The 18,738-nt window shown below is 38.9% G+C and overlaps 3 protein-coding genes, 1 non-coding gene and 1 pseudogene across 4 annotated transcripts; all 5 read left to right on the top strand.

The window, feature by feature from the left end:
- The first annotated feature begins 2,377 nt into the window (after nucleotides 1-2,377).
- Nucleotides 2,378-3,680, top strand: LOC108808480 (putative F-box protein At1g57580). Its single transcript, XM_056988140.1, has one exon. The coding sequence runs from the start codon at nucleotides 2,413-2,415 to the stop codon at nucleotides 3,613-3,615; it is 1,203 nt and encodes a 400-aa protein (XP_056844120.1). The 5' UTR covers nucleotides 2,378-2,412; the 3' UTR covers nucleotides 3,616-3,680.
- Nucleotides 3,681-5,685: 2,005 nt separating this feature from the next.
- Nucleotides 5,686-7,006, top strand: LOC108808479 (putative F-box protein At1g57580). The gene has a single exon (XM_018580615.2). It carries the CDS (start codon nucleotides 5,738-5,740, stop codon nucleotides 6,926-6,928), a length of 1,191 nt encoding a protein of 396 aa, XP_018436117.1. The 5' UTR covers nucleotides 5,686-5,737; the 3' UTR covers nucleotides 6,929-7,006.
- Nucleotides 7,007-7,593: 587 nt separating this feature from the next.
- On the top strand, nucleotides 7,594-9,161 carry LOC108808478 (protein JINGUBANG-like). The gene has a single exon (XM_018580614.2). It carries the CDS (start codon nucleotides 7,656-7,658, stop codon nucleotides 9,051-9,053), a length of 1,398 nt encoding a protein of 465 aa, XP_018436116.1. The 5' UTR covers nucleotides 7,594-7,655; the 3' UTR covers nucleotides 9,054-9,161.
- Nucleotides 9,162-12,640: 3,479 nt separating this feature from the next.
- LOC108808477 (GDSL esterase/lipase At3g50400-like) lies at nucleotides 12,641-17,288 on the top strand (annotated as a pseudogene).
- Nucleotides 13,840-13,911, top strand: TRNAD-GUC (transfer RNA aspartic acid (anticodon GUC)). The gene has a single exon. It is a non-coding gene; the product is annotated as a tRNA-Asp (tRNA).
- Nucleotides 17,289-18,738: the final 1,450 nt, after the last annotated feature.

Raw genomic sequence — 18,738 nt, 5'->3', positions numbered from 1 at the left:
TCATCTATTAGCAATCCTGGCCATTCATGGCTTTCTAGTTTATTGATGTCCTGAGTCGGAATCAAGAAGAAAATATCCAAACGTCCGGACGCCAAATAGTGCAGCAGCTCGACGTAGTAGGGGTCACGTCTGAATTGATCAGAGACTAGGAACAAACTTTCTGTAAATGGTTTACAAGGACATTCTTTTGCCCAAAAAAGAATGTCATTTGCCATTCTAATACGTCTCGAGGCTTTATCCCCTGCGGGAAGAAAGTAGATTCTGGAGGCCCAAGTCTTGTCACCCAGTAAGGGATCCCTCCAAGAACCTTTCCTGTCATCATCAAGATAAGCCCAGATAGTAATCTTATCTCTAAACTCCCTTTCCAGAAGAGCTGATGAGATGGAGTGAAAGATCTCATCAGGAGTGAAACATGGCGGGAATGGGCAATCCTCCGCATCCCAGAAGACGGGTGTCATAGCCCCTTTGAGGGGTATGGGTCTGATAGGCTCGAGGAAATCTAAGATCTTGTAGGGATTACAGCAATATTCATTGGATCTGTGATTAACGCACTCTGAAGCAAAAAAGCAGTCATATCCATAGTAGTCACTTTGTTAACAGCAGCCGAATTTATGTAAGTCCGGGTAAGTAACAGATTCCGGCCTTGCGTAACTCCTGGTATACGTCGTACTCGAGTCGCTTACAATGCACATTGGTTTCCTTTTCTCCATGAAAGCCAAATCGATCAAGAGCTTTTACGATATTAATACTGATAGAACCAAGATCATCGATACCAACAGGATATTGGATAGTCATCCATCCATGTCCCAGTAGACCTCTGTATCATACAACTCGCCGCCTTCCCCATGGTTCCATGATGAGGATGATGATCGGAGACTTTCTCCAGAGCCTTTGAATATGTGTTCCGGATCAGAGACGGTTTCCTCTTTTTTTTCTTCTTCTTCTTCTTATGATTGCTGCTACCCTCGCTCGCTGGCTGATAAATCTATCTATCTATAAGCTCTCTTCCTCCCATGTTTTCTAACCCTTGGATTAGAGATGTCAAACAGGTTGATCTGTCCCGTCCCGTCCCGTACCACAGCGGGCTCATCTCTTTGCGGGTCACGGCGGGTCAGGCCCGCGCGGGCTGCGGTCTCCAAAAGGTCGTCCCAAGCCCGTACCGCAAATTGCACACTCCTTTACAGGATGTACCGCGGGACATACGTTAATGTAATGTATCCGATCATGCTTGACACTGCAGGCCGCTCCAGAACACTTCCTGATGCTGCATGCTGCTCTAAGATGCCTCAGGCTGCTCCCCTACATAACCAAGTTCACATAATTAATATACATGAAATGTCTACAATGCAAATTCTTCAAAATTTGTAATATATTATGCATATTTTCTCTATTAAAAGTGCATATAGAACAAGAGATGATTATATATATATATATATATGAAGTCATAACCAAACAAAAAGTGCATGTAAAAATGAGATGTTAATGTATATTCTATTCTATTGATGTAACAAGATAACAATGATAAGTAACGAGAGAACATGAAGAATAAAATACATATCGAAGAAGGCTCTAATCACTAACTCTTTCAGCTGAACGACATCATTGTTATAGAATTAAATAGATTAGTCGATCAAGGCTCTAACCATAGCTTATTCTCGTTACCGCTTTGATCAGAGCTTAGTCTTGTTCATGTTATCTTAACCAAATAAAATAGTTATAGTTAATTTTGTCACACTCAAACATATTTACATACCAATTAAAGATAATTTCAGAATATGTTTTTCATTAGCTTATAACTCCTAAGTTCATTACCAATTTTTTAGTTTTAATGAATAAAAACTAAATATAATCAAACACCAAAACTAAGCTACTAATCCCAAAATTAATTAAAAAACACCAAATCAAAACACTAATGGTGCTCAAAACATCATCGTCGGAGCTCGAATCATCATTGCTGAAGCTTTTTTATTTTTTCAGAGGAAAGTCATATAAATTATCTTTTTTTACTCTTTTTATTTTTTTTGAGGTAAAACAAGAATTGAAGAGGGAAAAAATGCGGGTCTTTGTAATCCCGCAGACCCGCATCGTCCCGTCCCGCAAAAGACCCAGTCCCGCAAAGACCCGTCCCGCAAAGCCCGCTAATTTGCGGGTCTGTAAAATCTCGGCCCAATCCCGTCCCGCGACAGTTCTTTACGGGTCAGACCCGCGGTCCAGGTCCATGATTGACATCTCTACCTTGGATCTTAAATAAGCGTGTTTCCTATTTTCCAATTCACCATCAATATTTCCTTTTACTAAAAAGGATACATCGTCAAATATGTTTCCTATATAAATGCAAACACACTTAACAATTAACATCACAAACCTAAAAGAAAATTCCGAGTTATTCACATCAAAGAACCCTCTTCAATAATGGACGGCTTACCTAGGGATCTCTTGGACAAGATTCTCTTCAGGGTAGATCTGAGATCTCTCTCGATGATGCGTTGCACACATAGAACCCTCGAAACCCATATAAACGACCCGTATTTTGAATCTGAATACTCTTCTAGGGTCGGATCCGATTTGCTTCATATCTCTGCGTATGGCTCATGTTATCTCTCCTACAACCCTAACGGCGATTCTAGGTCACTCAAAATCAAAGATACCTTAAGGGATAGCCATATCTTGGCATCTTGCTCTGGCCTTCTTCTACTCGTCATTGATAATCTTCTGTGCGTCTTGAATCCACTTACCAAGAAGTTTCAGTTCTTTACTCAGTCTAGGTTCATGCGTTTCACTCCTGGGGTACTTTGCAGTGAAAATAAAAGGCACATCGGGTTCGCTGTTGATCAAGTTGATCGAACCACCCAGAGTTTCAAAGTCGTCCACATGATCGATATGGGAAGAACGTATAAGTTTGAGATCAACGGTGGACACTCATGGAGACGTTTGGAAACTACGCTTACTTGCGACTCAAGTCTGATGAAACCCCCTGTTTACGTAGACGGGTCTCTTCACTGGCTGAGAAACGACGGTAGCATTGTGACTTTCAGTCTCGAAACGGAAGAAGCACGACTTATCCCGGTTAAATTCCCCCCGGGACTGACTTTAAAAACACTCTTTGCTGCTGGCGATAATGGCATAACTTTGATATCGGCAACTGAGGAAGTCATTTACTTTTATGCCCTTAAGAATATCCTCAGTGATCAACGACCCAAGTGGGTCCTCGTGAAGCAGATCCACAACGGAGTGATGGACAAAAAGAAAATTTATTATTGGAACGTTGTGGCTTACAACGGCAAGTGTTTAGTGTTGAGTGAGTGTAGTAGAGATCTCAACCGAGTGGTTCATGTGTACCACTTGAGTGCTAACAAGTGGGTAAACATGGGTTCGGTTCCGGGATGGTGCGACGCGAATCAGGATTTTTTTCAGTTTACACGGTCTGTGTTTTCTGTAGTGGGACAAGAAAAAATATCGGCTTGGGGTAATAGATGGATATCCTCTCTAAGCTCGATTATAGAACTGATCGATGGAAGCTCATCAGAAAAAGTTGGAAATCACCTTAGGAAAAGATCGGCCGAACACAACTTTTTGTATGAGCAAAGTACCAACAGGAAAAGAAGAGTGGTTTAAACAAATTCGAACCAAAGTGAGGAACATGTTGTGTCTTTTTAGGTAATTTGATTAATGAACATGGTACTGTTTTAATGTTCTACTCTCTCTTTTTAGCTAATGTAATAATGTTTGGTAATAGAATTTAAAAGTTATCAGTACTCAGTTTGCTTAAAATCACTCAACCAACCAAAAACTTCAGCATAAAGGATGGGCAAGATAAAATCGATCTAGAAGATTTTTTTTTTCTTTTTTTTCCAATTATCTTGTTAGAACAGAATGGAACATATACCACTGAAATAGTGATTGTAAATTTCTCCTAGCCAAAATATCAGCACAATATTGGTTACCAGACCGATTGATATCTACAAGAACCTAATGAACTAGACCATATTTCCAAGTATGAGCAAAGTGCCAACAAGAAAATAAAGAGTGGCGTAAACAAATCCGTAGTATTTGAGGAACATGTTGCGTCTTAATTTGGTTAATGAACACTGCTTTATGTTTTCTTCTCTCTTACTGTTATGACTGTGTGCTTCTTTCAAAATTGAAAGTTCTTATTTATCAGTTTGCTTAGAAGCACTCAACCAACCAAAAACTTCAACACTACAATACTTAACGGTTGTTCAATTTTCCCATCATATAAAATGGTTCAAATCGTGTTTTGTAAATATAATTATGCTAGTACCTTGTTTTTTAATAGAATGCCTTTTTTTATTATTAAAAGGCTTACTCTCTTCAACTTAGGAGACGCTAAGATCTTGGTGGAAATAGAGCTTGACATGATTTTTTCTAAAGAAATTGCATTGGATGAAAAGCTTGTCAACAAATTTTTAGTTGATGTGGTCTATTCTTGGATTCCATCAACTTGTGAAAGATGTGGGAGTTTAGGTCAAAGCAAAAAAAAATGTCTACTTAAAGAAGACAAGATGGTTCCCGCAAATGAAAGAAGGTGAGATCAAGATGATGTGAATATCCCAGTAGTTGCAATCGATTCTTTATTGGAAAACAATGTTTCTCCTAAGGAGATACCATGGAGTCTGGTCCTCGCAAAAATGTGCTTATCCCTCAAGATTCTCCCTTCCAATTCGAAAGGATTGACGCTTCCCCAACAACTACAGGTTTTCAGTCCCATCAGGTAGCTACTTCTTATAAGGATAGTTCTATTGTTTTTGTTCGATCATCTCCGGATGCCAAGTCTTTTTCAGTCTCTACACTAGCATGTTCATCATCTTCTCACACTTCTACCTAAGTTATGAACGATGTTCCATCAGATATTATCATGAATGAGAGTGTTATACTCTCAGAAAATGATCCTAACATGACCCCTCCTTCAACCAAGTTCATCCAAGAACATAGTAATGTGGAGAGTAATTTCCATATTACTGAGCAAATGGACGAATTTGAAAGTGTGACAAGAGGGGTTAGGTTGTTCAAGCCTACCCAAAAGTACCAAAGCATGGAATGGATGACAGTGCATGGAAGAGGGAAGCGAGGTTGCAGGGCTCGAGGTTCCTAATCAATCGCTTAAATTTCCTTCGTAGTTTGGTAAAACTAAAGAGCTGTACTAAGTATTTCTTGGGTTTTATAGCTCTTTTAATGCTTACTCTATGTGTCCACTTTTTAAAATTTTGTGATCTAAAAGATCACATCTTGTACCTTTAGTAGAATGGAATAAATGATCATCTCCTACATTTTCTGAACATTCAAGAAAATTAATAGAAAGCATGGAGTTTTAAAACACTACACAACCAGAAGCAATTTATCGTGATGGTATACGTATGAGAAAAAGCAATTACAATCTTAAACAGATAACTACATGCATCATTCGGGTTCTAAGGAACATAAATGCAATGTCAACACTGGTCTAGTTTATCAGACAAAGGCACAATGCCAAGTTTTGCAGAGATTCCCAACACCTTAAAATATATATATAATAAACAAATTTCATTACAATTTCCTTTTCAAGTTACATTTACAATTAACAAACTATTAATTATTTCCTTTTTCTAAAAAGGATACATTGTCAAATCTGTTTCCTATATAAATGCAAACACACATAGCAATAGGGAAAATAATCACATCAAAAAAGAAACCTAATTAATTTCTCCGAGATAATGGACGGCTCTTACCTAGGGATCTCATGCACAAAATTCTCTTCATGATAGATCACAGATCCGTGGCGATGATGCGTTGCACAAATAGATCCCTCCAAACGCATACAAACGACCCGGATTTTGAATCTGAATACTCATCTCGGGTCGGGTCCGGTTTGGTACATATCTCTCCTTATAGCTCATATTATCTCTCCTACAACCCTAGCGGCGATTTTAGGTCACTCAAGATGACCGTATGGAAGACCCATATCTTGGGATCTTGCTCTGGCTTTCTTCTACTCTTGTTTGATGATGATCTTCTATGCGTTGTGAATCCACTTACCAAGAAGTTTCGGTTCGTTAATCAGTCTAGGTTAATGCGTTTATCCCGGGTGCTTAACTATGCTCATCATCGACAAAAGAGAAAGCACCTCGGTTTTGCAGTTGATCGAACCACCAAGAGATTCAAAATCGTCCACATGATCGATCTGGGAGAAACCTATAAGTTCGAGATCAACGCTGGAAACTCATGGAGACGTCCGAAAACGAAGCTTACTTGTTACTCAAGCGATCTAATGAAAACCCCTGTTTACTTGGACGGATCTCTTCATTGGCTAAGAAACGACGGTAGCATTGTGGCTTTCAATCTCGAAACAGAGCAAGCACGACTTATCCCGATCAAGTTCCCTCAGGTGAATAGTTTGAAAACGCTCTTCGCCGTAGGTAATAGACGACTAACTTTGATATCGGCAACGGAGAAAGACATTTATGTTTATGCCCTTGAGAGTATTCTCAATGATCCCAAGTGGGTCCTTGTGAACCAGATCATGAATGTAGTGGCGGACATAAAAAGGCCTAGCTATTGGAACTTAGAGGCTTACGAAGGCAAGTGTTTAGTGTTGAGGGAGAATTCGAAAAGGGAAGAAATAGGACTTTATTACAACCGAGTTGTTCATGTGTACGACTTGACAACTAACAAGCGGGTATTCATGGATTCGATTCCAGGGTGGTTTAATGTAAATCAAGTTTTTTTTCAGTTTACACCGTCGACGTCTTATGTAGTGGGGCTTGATGAGATTTTGCCTTGTGATGACACATGCATCTCCTCTCTAAGCACGATCATGGCAATGGTTGATGAGAGGTCATCAGAAAAGGTGGAAAATCAACTTAGGAAAAGATCAGCCGAACACAATCTTTTGCAACATCAAAGTGCTTACAAGAAAACAAGACTCGTTTAAGCAAATTCGTCAAAGTCAGAAACATGTTGTGTCCTTTCGCTAATTTGGTCAATGAATCTGGTACTGTTTTATGTTTCTCTCTTTCTTTAGCTAGTGTTATTATGTTTGGTATTAAAATTTGAAAGTTTATTTAACTATAGTCTGCTTAGATTTTCAGATTTTCATCCAATTTGAAAGTTGTTCAGATTTTCAACATATAAAGGTAGTCCAAATTGTGTGTTTCATGATGTGTGGCTCTTTTGCTAGTTATAACAGTGCCTTGGTTAAAATGATGACGTAAAGGAAAAAAATCAACAAGATTTTTCTTTCTTTTAAATTATCTTGTTAAGGTAAGAATGGAACATACACCACTGAAATAGCGATCCTAAAGTTCTCCTAGACAAAGTATCCGCACATTGGTTACCAGACTGATTGATATACAAAAACCTAGTGAACTTGAACATCCTTTTCTGACAATCATACTGTATGTGGTGTAAATTGAATAGAAAATGGATTTATATAAGCTATATACTTCGTATACTTCTTCTCTTCCGCCAGCTATTATTTCTATTCATCTCTTAAGAAAATAAATGGAGGGTACTTCTTCCTAAATAAACGGTTGTAAAATTGAACAAACTATATATAGAATCATACAACCATCCTTAAATTCCCGATAGGCACCCTCCTCTCCAATCTTTTGTTTCCTCTTCTTTCTTGAATCCAAATTTCCTCTTCTTGATTTCTTGAAATGCCTTCAAGCAAAGACACCAACAGCCAGAAATTTACAAAACTAAAGAAAGTAGAAACTCATGATCCAGACCCTGACCTTTACGACATAACATACGTCGATGTATCTCCCTCCGACGCCTGCTCTTCTCCTTTGTCCAAATCACCATGGTCCGTACAAGTCGACCACAACGTCATAGAACCACCGCTGCCGCCGCATTCTTCCGCATCGAAATCCACAGCGTCGCCGCACGCCAAAGAACCTAAAAACTACTCTCCCAACATCCTCATGGGATCTCTGGTCCGCGAAGAAGGACACATCTATTCTCTAGCCACCTCCGGCGATCTACTCTACACGGGATCCGACTCCAAGAACATTAGGGTTTGGAAAAACCACATCGAGTTCTCCACGTTCAAATCCAACAGCGGGCTGGTCAAAGCCATCGTTCTTGCATCGGACAAGATATTCACCGGGCACCAAGACGGGAAGATCCGCGTCTGGAAAGTCTCCTCTAGAGACTCGAGCGTGTTCCGTCGCGTCGGGACCATGCCGCTTCTCCGAGACTACATCAGAAACTCCATCGCCTCTTCTTCCTACTTCGGTTTCGCGAGACGGAACCGAACCGGAACCGGCGGCGCGCAGGGGTTCCGACATCTCGACGCGATCTCGTGTCTGTCGCTGAGCGAAGACAGGAGGCTGCTGTACTCCGGGTCGTGGGATAGAACGTTCAAAGTGTGGAGAGTCTCTGACCTGAGATGTTTGGAGTCGGTGAACGCTCACGACGACGCGGTGAACGCGGTCGTCGCGGGTTTCCACGGTTTGGTTTTCTCCGGTTCAGCGGACGGTTCGGTTAAAGTGTGGAGGAGAGAGGACCAAGCCAAGGAGACGAGACATTTCTTCTCCGAGACGTTGTTGAAACAAGACTACGCCGTGACGGCGATAGCGGTCGATCAGAGCGGGATGTTAATTTACTGCGGTTCATCTGACGGAACCGTTAACTTTTGGGAGCGGGATAATAATATGAAAAATGGCGGCGTTTTGAAAGGGCACAAGCTCGCTGTGCTCTGCCTCTTCGCGGCGGGGAATCTGGTGTTCAGTGGTTCGGCTGATCTTGGGATACGTGTTTGGAGGAGACCTGAACGCCGTGGTGGAGGAGAGCACGTGTGTGTTTCGGTTTTGACAGGACATGCAGGTCCGGTTAAGTGTTTGGCGGTGGAGAGAGATCAAGAATCAGTTTCGGGTGAGAGACGGTGGATTGTGTACAGTGGGAGTTTAGATAGGTCGGTGAAGATGTGGCGTGTTTCCGAGAATTCTCCGCCGTTGGAATGTATGACAGATTCGTCTGGTGGTTCTTCTAGGTTAACGGTGGCTCCTAGCTTCTCGGCTCAAGGGAAAATTATTAGCCACAACAAGAAATAGTTTTTACTTTTTTTTGTATTTATGCAAAAAAAAACACCAAATTGTTTAGATGTTTACTATGTAAACGGATTTTGATCTAACAGGTTATAAGAACACTGATTAGAAAGACTCAAATACAAACTTAAGAAACTCATTTATCTGTTGTTAGTATTTCACTGATTCAAATTTTCTTTTTTCTTATTTTAGTTTTTATGAAATTTTTTATGAGAAACTTCATGATTATTCGACCAAAAAAGTTTCTAATGAGTAATGAGATGCTCTAAGCATTTTGATATAGTCCCGGTTCGAGTTCAACCGGAATATTGTGAAATGTATACTTGTCTGCATGATTTGACTTAACCATATACTTTTTCTTAATATCATACGGTAAAATTATGTTTGTAAATTATTCATTTTTATTTTAACATAATTTATTAGTTGGTCAATTATTGGGTATAAATCATAATAGTATCTGCAGTGTTGAGATACTCTATTAATTTTCAAAAGTTTTATGAATTAAATTTTTTATTATAAAATAGTTTGTACCACTCATTAGTTGACAACTATCCATGATTTTCTATAGCTTTTACCAAAGTCTCTTCCTCCCCCCCCCCCCCCCCCAAAAGATGACCTCTTCCCTCTTTTCTCCTTTTCTATTTTTTGTATATTTGCTTATTGATAAAGAACTCTTGTACAAGATGTAAAATCTGATAAAACTTAAAAAACTAAAGTAAAATGGGTTAAAATTAGATATTAGTATTATCTTTTTTTTTTTCAATAGATATTAGATATTAGTATTACCAAGTTTTATAATTTTACCAATTTATATTCCAATTTCGTACAATTTGATATAACTATGTTTTTGGATTGTAGTTATGTTTTCTATGTTTTTATAATTTCTAGAGACTCCAAAACAAAGAAAAAAATGAGAAAAGGAATTTGAAGGCTGAAAGAAAGAAGAAATGTTTACTTTGAGAGACACAATACCACTTACCAATTACACTAAAGAACATTTCTTCTTTTGACACACTTTTTGCCTAGCGATATTACACTTATAACCTCCAACTACTCCTTATAGACTTCTCTCTCAATCGCTAACTAGATTCTTTGACTCCAACTTTACACTAACCAACCAACTTGCAAATTGAATTTTAAAATGAGATCTAATTAGATCTCGGTCTCCGGAAAGTGTAATATTGGAGTTATCCTTTTTTTTTTCTTTTTTTATTATCTTAGTGGTAAGACGAAGTGTTTCTTCTTCTTTCAAACATCCAAACCGTATTTCTCTTTCAAAACGGAACCCTAGTCTTAGAAAGCGACTTCTGGGCATCTGCTCTTGTAATTGACTCGAACCAAGTAGGCTTTTCTTCCCGTCGCCGCTAAGGTCTTTGTTCCTAAGACGCCGAAGACTCCGCCGTACACCCCGCTGACTCCGCCGTAGACCCTGCTGACTCCGCCGTCATGGAAGGTTAGTTTCCGTTATTCCGCCCACTCCGATTGACCTTAGTCTTTGTTTATGTTCTTGAGAGTAACCTTGATAATATTGTCTAACCCCTTTTAAACCGACAGAAGACGGAGCAGACCACCGCCTCCCGTCCACAGATCTCCCAACCACAACCCTTATGTCCATAACTGTCCTATCCACCAACCATCCGTCCACATTTTGCCTGTCCATAACCCCTTTGCACCAACTCAACCTACTCCCCCTTTCCTAGTCGTCCCTCAGTCATTTACGATGCTAGTGACCACCCCAATAGCCCTGAGATCCACCACATCCTATTTCATGGTAAAGAAATCTTTGAACCCATTAGCCCGGACCCTCCTGTTCTGAGCCAACCTAATTACGACTCTTCAGCAGGTCGAGCGGCAAAGAGACTTGTCTTCCCTTTGTCACCCCTCCCTTTCACACCTGAGACATCTCCCAATAAGAGTGGTGACAGTCGTCCAGGTTTCATAGCTCATTCGTCTGCAATAAACGCATTTCCTGCCAACGCTACATCTAACCCTCCTTCGGTTGCGAACAATATCATCCAAAATCCAGGTGTGAGAGTCACTGCCCTTATTTCTTGTTTTGTTTTTCACCATTGCAGTGTATTTATTGCATGCTTTCTGCTACAGATGAGACAAACGGAAGAAAGTCACAGTGATGTAGGTGAGCTCAGTGATGTAGTAAAGCTTTGCGACGGTTCACCTTGACGTGAGGAAAGGCACATGCCTTCACGTGAGAGAAACCACCTTGCAAAAAGAACTCTCACGCTGCAAATCAATCCCTGCCCAGGCTCCTATCAGCCCACTACCTCAAATACATTGGGATCTTTTCGAGAAGACTATAGACAAGTTTAAATCAGCGTATGGTATCTCTAACTTGCAATTCCCTTTTATCCCAAAATAGGACAAACCTATATTTTAAATATTTTCCTTATTGCCGATAGCTTCAACTTCTCCAACAACTTATTACTCCAAGTAGCCAAGCCCAAACAGTGGACAACAACTGTGGTAAGTTGTCATCACCTACATTTAAAGATGTCAGTTATTACATGTCTCTCTTATCTGATAGTTTGTTCACACTCAGTATGTTCCTTATTTTTTTTCCCAGCAAATGGATTTGCTAATGCACATGCTATCTGAAAGGCGTAGGCTCCTTCTTCAGGAACAGAAACTTGCTTTCACCACACCTCTGGTTCATGTCTCCAGTTGTCAAGGCATTACCGTTCCTTGTTAAGCAAGTTGCAAACTACCAGCAAACCCAGTTCCGCGTTGTTCAACCTTTCAGTTGGCATCGTATTCCAGAGCTCTACATCAATGATCAGGTGATAGTGGACCGGTTTCTGTAAAGTTCTTGGAGATGCATGCACACGGGGACCATGAACCTTACATGACAAGCATCAATGACACCATGATTGATGACCTCCGCAGACAGTACGCACTCGACATCTACAAGACCATCATCATGCCTGCTTATTACGCTCCACCAAAAGAATGATTCGGTTGCATTTGGGTCTCCTTCGAACTCTCTACTATCCACCTACTATGATCTAGTAATTTCCTATATTAGACGATTATTTTGGGGGGTTGCGTACGCCCATGTAATATGTAAAATCTCTATGTTAAACCTAACTAAAGGTTTGTAATATGGCACGATCAGACCCATGGTTTGTAATATGGAACTTACTCTACGGTTTGTAATATGTTAACGATCAGACCCATGAACATCTGACTAAAGCAACCACTTTGGGTGCATGCCAATAGATAGCATCATCCACATATGGATACATCCACTGTTTGGGAGACACTTCATTACATTTGTTTTCAACCTAACCACCACGTTTCAATCCATACCATGTAATCCATCAACCTCACCTTCTTCCATCAGCTTTCTATAACTTTTTCATACCGCATGTCCACTGCTGTTTTATCCACAGGAGATCGTCTATAAGCGCCAAACAACTGCTACTCAATAGAGAACACCTACTACTACCTCCTATACACACATTTATTGTCCTACTTGCTATTCACCTTATGAACATTACTACTCACCTTATGGACACGGGCCTGTAACCTCCTAACATCCCTCATCTCAACGCACCCCACACATATCTTCCAATATAATGACCACTAAGGTGCATCAACCAACGGCGTTTCATCCACCAGCGTAATCTTGTTTCATCCACGAAACCCCATCCACTATCTTAAAAAAGTTCGGTAGGAGATATGGTGGTGGAATAGGTGCCAGGAGTTGTGGGAAGGAGATTTATGGTTACCAAATTGGTGGTCAGGTGATTGGTGGGTGGATGAGAGGTGGTCAGGTGTTTGGTGGGTGTATGACTGGTGGTCAGGTGAGCAGTGGTCAGGCTATATGTGTTGTGTTAAACACCAATAACTAAGGTCAGTTCTAAGTGCTCTGCAAAAATATTTTTGATCAACTAAGACAAAACACTTCATCATTGCAAAATACAAGTACTAGTTGCCTCAAACGTCATGGCAATACACATTAAAACAAGATTAGTCTTCTTCCACACATACACTAATTTAAAATGATTTTAAAAGTATTTATTGCCTTCCTCTAGCTATTTTGTTAACTACTATTTTTAAGTTATATAAATGAGCATCATTTATGGTAAGCAGAAAGAAGGAAAAGAAACCTAGTTACAAAAGTAAATTGGTTTGGTTGGTTTCTTTAAAGCAGACAGCAAACTACATATCTCTTTGTTGGAGACATTTTCGTCACTCTATGATGCACAGTAAGAAGGAAAGTGTGCTCAAGAAACAAAGTGTCATTTTGTGAGCAAAAAAAAGACGAAGTGTCTCTGAACGTAACGTTCTCGGACTGGGAAAATCACAGAAAAAGAGATAAAAAAATTGAAAAGATGAACAGGAAGAAGAACAAGGAAAACTAGAGTTTTTTTCTTTGAGTTGAAGAATATCTCAACACTTGATTAGATCCCGTGCAACTGATCCTTTCCCATTCCTTAAAATATCGATTTAGAAACTATTTAGTTTTCTATAGCACAAACTATAGGATAAAACTTCGTCAAAAAAAAATTATAGGATAAAGCATTTGTACGGAATGTATAAAAATATTCAGTTAAATAAAGCAAAAAGTATAAAATAGGTTGCATGATGACTGAGACTTTTAGTCGAAGAAAATTATATATATACGTGGACAGTATTTTTCTTATATGTATAAAATTTCCGCATAAGTTTTACCAATTTGGCGAACCAATCCAACTTGTAAATTAACTTTATAAGTTTGAATATTGAGAGGATAATACTAGATAATATACAATAACAACAATCTTAACATCAAGTCGTTGTAGTATAGTGGTAAGTATTCCCGCCTGTCACGCGGGTGACCCGGGTTCGATCCCCGGCAACGGCGAACAAATTTTTTGACATATAATAAGGTATAGATGGAATCGTTTTAGAAAACTGGTCCACGTAATTTGTGAGCCCAATGATATAAGCCCAACTTGTGGTATTTTCTCTCTTATTTTTCCGTTTAGGAATAAGATTATTAAAAAAAAAATCAATTCGTGATAATTAATTTTGATGCACATGATGTAATAATGGAGCTAAGAGTTAGTTATCAAAAAAACGGTATACAATTTTCAAACAATAAAGAACCACAAAACTTGGTGTTTTCTCTGTTTTTGTAATGCTAAACATGTTGACCGTAAAACGAGTTTTTTTTTTGGGGCATAGAACTTTTTGTTTGCTAGACAACGTAACCCAGTTTTAAATCGAACACATGAGGTTGTTTTCATAAATCATAGCTTCTTAACCAGTCAAAAGAGTTTATATGAGTTATTTATATAAACACTTTTTTTGTGAAAGAACAACAGCAACACAATCAATATAGTACTAGAAACCAGCTCATGACAATGAACAAAGCTATTGCATGTATTAGTCCTTTTTCATATTATTCTACCTTGGATCAAGATCTTCGAAAATAGCTAATGGGGAAGCAATATTATATGGTGTCAATTAACGGATCTGGTAGTGGTGGACTTCTCAATGCTACTGGAAGTGTTTTTGTTTTCATGCACATATTATGTGATGTATATTTCGTACTACATTCGTTTGGTCGGCGGAAAAAGTTCACGTTGAAATCATCTTAAATATTTTTATAAATTTGTTAAAACAAGTTGGTTGCTTGATCATGTACCCAAATGTGCACTAGATTGTTTTATATAATTAACGTTTCAAAATTACGATTGTATAAGTGAGTCGGCTAGGAATGGATACAAGTTGATTACTACCATTACAAGAAAGGAGTTCAATAAACTTTTTACATCAGAAATAAATCAATACTCCACAGTTATTGGCTCAAATGGTGTTCTCAATAATTATCTAGTCCCATTTGTTGCGGCACAAGCAAGATTAACACAAACCTTCGGAACTTCTGTTGAGGATATAATTAGCCATCTCCGTGACCAACTCAAGGTAAGACAATTATGAAAATTATTCTACTGATCACTGTTAAATAAAATAGTTTAGTAGGATGGTAAGCACTCCATCCCGTGCTCTAAGTCTGCTGAGATTTCCAAGGTTCGACCATGATCTAAGCAGGCCGACCGGTTCAATTTTATGATCTTATTTTTTAAACATTCAGTTTGATTATTTTGAGATTCCTATGGTAGATTCTAAACACTTTTAAGTTAGAGTCAATAGGATAAACTGATTTCTTTATTTAAAAAAAAAAAAAAAAAATCAATATAAATTGAGAATTTGCTAATAAACTATTACAACTGTTCGATCCTAAATCAGTCAATCAACCACCCATTCATCTTTGACTTCAAGTTTTCACGGTTAAGCCATATCCTTTCCACAATCACTATTTTGTCCTCAAACCAACAAAACATAAGTATTTTATCGATAAATTAGTGAGCATTGTGCAACTTATGTTCGGATTCTTTCTAAGTTTATTCAAACTTTAGGTATATTTATACCCGTCCCGAGTATTCTCTTATAATTCTGGACTTTCAAAGTCATCTAGACGAGTTGGTAAGTATGGTCCGCGAATCTAGATCAATCTGACTAATTATTAAACTAACCCAAAACGCCCATACTGCGATCGGAACTATCGTCCATGATTCTTGTTCTATCACATCTGACCTTAAGCTAAGGACTGCATGAACAGACCAGCTTTCAGCCTTGGTCCAATACTCCTTGGTCCAATACTCGGCTCTAAGGTCATGTTCCCTTGATCGTCATGCAGAAGTAAGGAAAAAAAGCGATCAAGATAATGAGAGAATGATGTAACCGCTTTGGCCAATAAATCATAGACCCGATCAGATTCACTCGGAGGCCATGGATATGGCTTAACCGGTCCATCCACTCACCTTAGATGTGCGTTCCGGAGTTCCAGTTACAACACACTTCTATTTCTCCTTTAGAGCCATGTTCTGATCCATTTTCAAGCAACCTTGAATTTCCGATCAACTCTTCCTTATAATCGAATAAGTTTCTCTCTATGATTGCCTTCTTCTCTGTACGATTTGGGTAATTTTTTCTAAGGAAAAAATGTATGTCCAAAATAGATCATAAGACTCATCATTTATAGAAAACTCGGCCAAAAACTATCTTGGCGAAAAGGTATCTTTTTACCAACAATGGACACACATGTCCAGCATTTGTTCGGTATAAACCGTCCAACCACTTAGTACGCTCTCCCCATGTACCAAGGCTTTGTCGCCTAAGTCTGGAACGGTTCATGATTGCACGAAGTCCGACCATCGGACAATAACCACCCCAAACCCGACCAACCGGCCTAACCGTCGAGCACTACACCTAGCTGAGTTGGGCTTCCTGAAAGTTGATCCAGCTAGCTGAGCTAGGGCCATTAGCTGATCCAGATGACCTTGCTTGATTGAGCTCGGACTTAAGCTTGTCCAGCTCATCCTTCCTTCTTCTTGTATCCTTGGGTAAGTCTCAGTCATCACTCGAACTTAACCCTTGTTCATTCAGACTATGTAATGCTTGCCTTTATATCTTTTGACCAGATTGCATGTTTCCTCGTTCCATAGTCCATCCTGACAATTTTATCTAGAATAGAAGGTGCTACAGATGGAATGTTAGAGCTTATAAGCATTGGATGCTCGTAAATTTTGTGGTAGGTAATGTGGCTCGGATTGGGTTTAGACCGTACCAAAAATAAATCAATCAGGTTAAGAATAAGCTGTGTGTTGATTTGGCAAACAAGCTGGCTCTTGCTGGTGGAACTGAAAGATTGTCTAAGACGCACACTTCGTTTACGCCAACGTCTATGCTCTAGTCATGGACCTCATTGTCAACTATAAAGAGTGGTAAGAATATATAGTAACGGCCCATGGGGTTTTGAGAACATCTAATGAGCACGTACATGTTTGGCTTTATATGAGGGGCATGAATTTTAGCCTTGTGAGTAGATTGAGTTTTGACTAGGGAATTTTAGTTTTAAAGTTTTCCGACCAAAAAAAAAGGAAAATCTTTTCGAAAAAAACTGAGATTTTGTGCGAGTTTTATTGATCACTGTGAAACTGCTGTATAGGGTTTTTAGGACGGCGAGAGAGGCGTGCTGTGGGACGGAAGGGAGATTGGCGGGGATATTGCCATGTGGTCCAATGTCGAGTCTTTGCAAGGACCGGTCAAAGCATGTGTTTTGGGACCCGTATCATCCTAGTGAAGCTGCTAATCTTACCAATGCTGACAAACTACTGTACGGTGACTCCAAATTCGTTACTCCCTTTTAATCTCCTCCACCTTCGTAACCATTGAGATTTTTTTAATGTAATTTTTTTCCAACATTGTGATATTCATCTTCTTTTGTTTCTTTTTGGTTATATATGGTTATATTGTTCATGTTTTGCTGTTTTAAAAATAAATAGATATTGTAGATGGAGTATATATAACTCATGTGGTTTAATTTATTTTTATGTACCAATATCTGCTACGATGGACACTATTACACTCGTCTAAATGATATATTTGAACTTTAGGCCTTGCGTATAGCGGGTGTAATCATGTTCCAATTTTTAATATTAGAATGAATCTATATTGAGAAATTCAGATTTATTAAAGAAAGAAAGAACAAATGGAATAGTTAGTTGTATACTTGTTTATATTTGGCAACTGAGGTAAAAGAGCTTTGGGTGGCTCTCTCAAGCGATCGCAGAAAAAAATTGATGCACATACGAAAAGATAAAAATCATACTCAGATCAAAAGTTGCTGAGAATTGGAATCAGAAAGCAGAGAGGATCAAGGAACAAAATGACAAGAAGAAGAGAAATGGAATAAGGGAGAGTGTCAGACGTATGATCTGAATTCTGAAAGGACCGGCCGGACCAGAATACCGACAATGAAGGGACGGCTGCAATACAAATAAGACACATCGTCCCATATGGCACACCACAAGCACACAAACCACACACCTCCGCTCTCTCTTTCCATTGTTTCGGGTGTGAAAGCGACTAGAGAGAGAGAGAAATAAGTCGTTGATTTTGATGGTGGTTCATGTGTGGGTCATATCATCTTCCTCCGGCTGCGCGTGCTTATCCACCTCTTTCGACCCGACGCGACAGCTTCACTCTGTCTCTTCTCTTTGACCGTTTTCGTTCAGACTGTCTCCCTCATGACGTTTTTATACGTATTTTTGTCAGGTCGTTTTGTAACTCATGTCCCTTTTATATACACATATACGGACCATACCAGTATGAAAACTTTACTTTAAAGAAAACGTCGAACTTTTCAGTTGTCTTTATCACATTTTATATTTTGTTGGGTAATTACGTTAACCTGCTGAAGTTCGTTATTGTCATGAAAAATAATACTAATAGTTAACGAGTATTATGTTGATAGTAATTTAATAGAGAAGGAAAAAAGAAGATAAGAAGTGAACGAGAAATGTTGTGGTTAAAAAAAAAAAGTGAACGAGGAATGCGGAGAGAGACAGAATGATGGGAATTGGGAAGGGTTGGGACAAGGCGTGACGATTTATCATCACACATTTTCCTCTGATTGCGGTCTCCCGAATCCGATTCCTTCCATTATATTTTTTATTAAAAAATCAATTTATGGTTGAAATATAAATGGTGAAAGTCTTATTTACTTATTTCAATATGAGTGATATATAGTCTTTTCTTAATTTAGGAAAAATGCATACTATAATTTGTCACACTTACAAGATGATATTGGCATAGTCTTGTTTTCTTTAGAAAATGTTATGTT

The sequence above is a fragment of the Raphanus sativus genome, chromosome 6 (genome assembly GCF_000801105.2).
Source record: "Raphanus sativus cultivar WK10039 chromosome 6, ASM80110v3, whole genome shotgun sequence".
Taxonomy (NCBI): domain Eukaryota; kingdom Viridiplantae; phylum Streptophyta; class Magnoliopsida; order Brassicales; family Brassicaceae; genus Raphanus; species Raphanus sativus.
Note: the sequence above shows the minus strand (reverse complement) of the source record. Positions and strands in the feature narration are given on the sequence as shown.

What these genes read in the sequence shown, in the direction of transcription:
- LOC108808480 (XM_056988140.1), top strand. Translation starts at nt 2,413, where the DNA reads ATGGACGGCTTACCTAGGGATCTCTTGGACAAGATTCTCTTCAGGGTA.
- LOC108808479 (XM_018580615.2), top strand. Translation starts at nt 5,738, where the DNA reads ATGCACAAAATTCTCTTCATGATAGATCACAGATCCGTGGCGATGATG.
- LOC108808478 (XM_018580614.2), top strand. Translation starts at nt 7,656, where the DNA reads ATGCCTTCAAGCAAAGACACCAACAGCCAGAAATTTACAAAACTAAAG.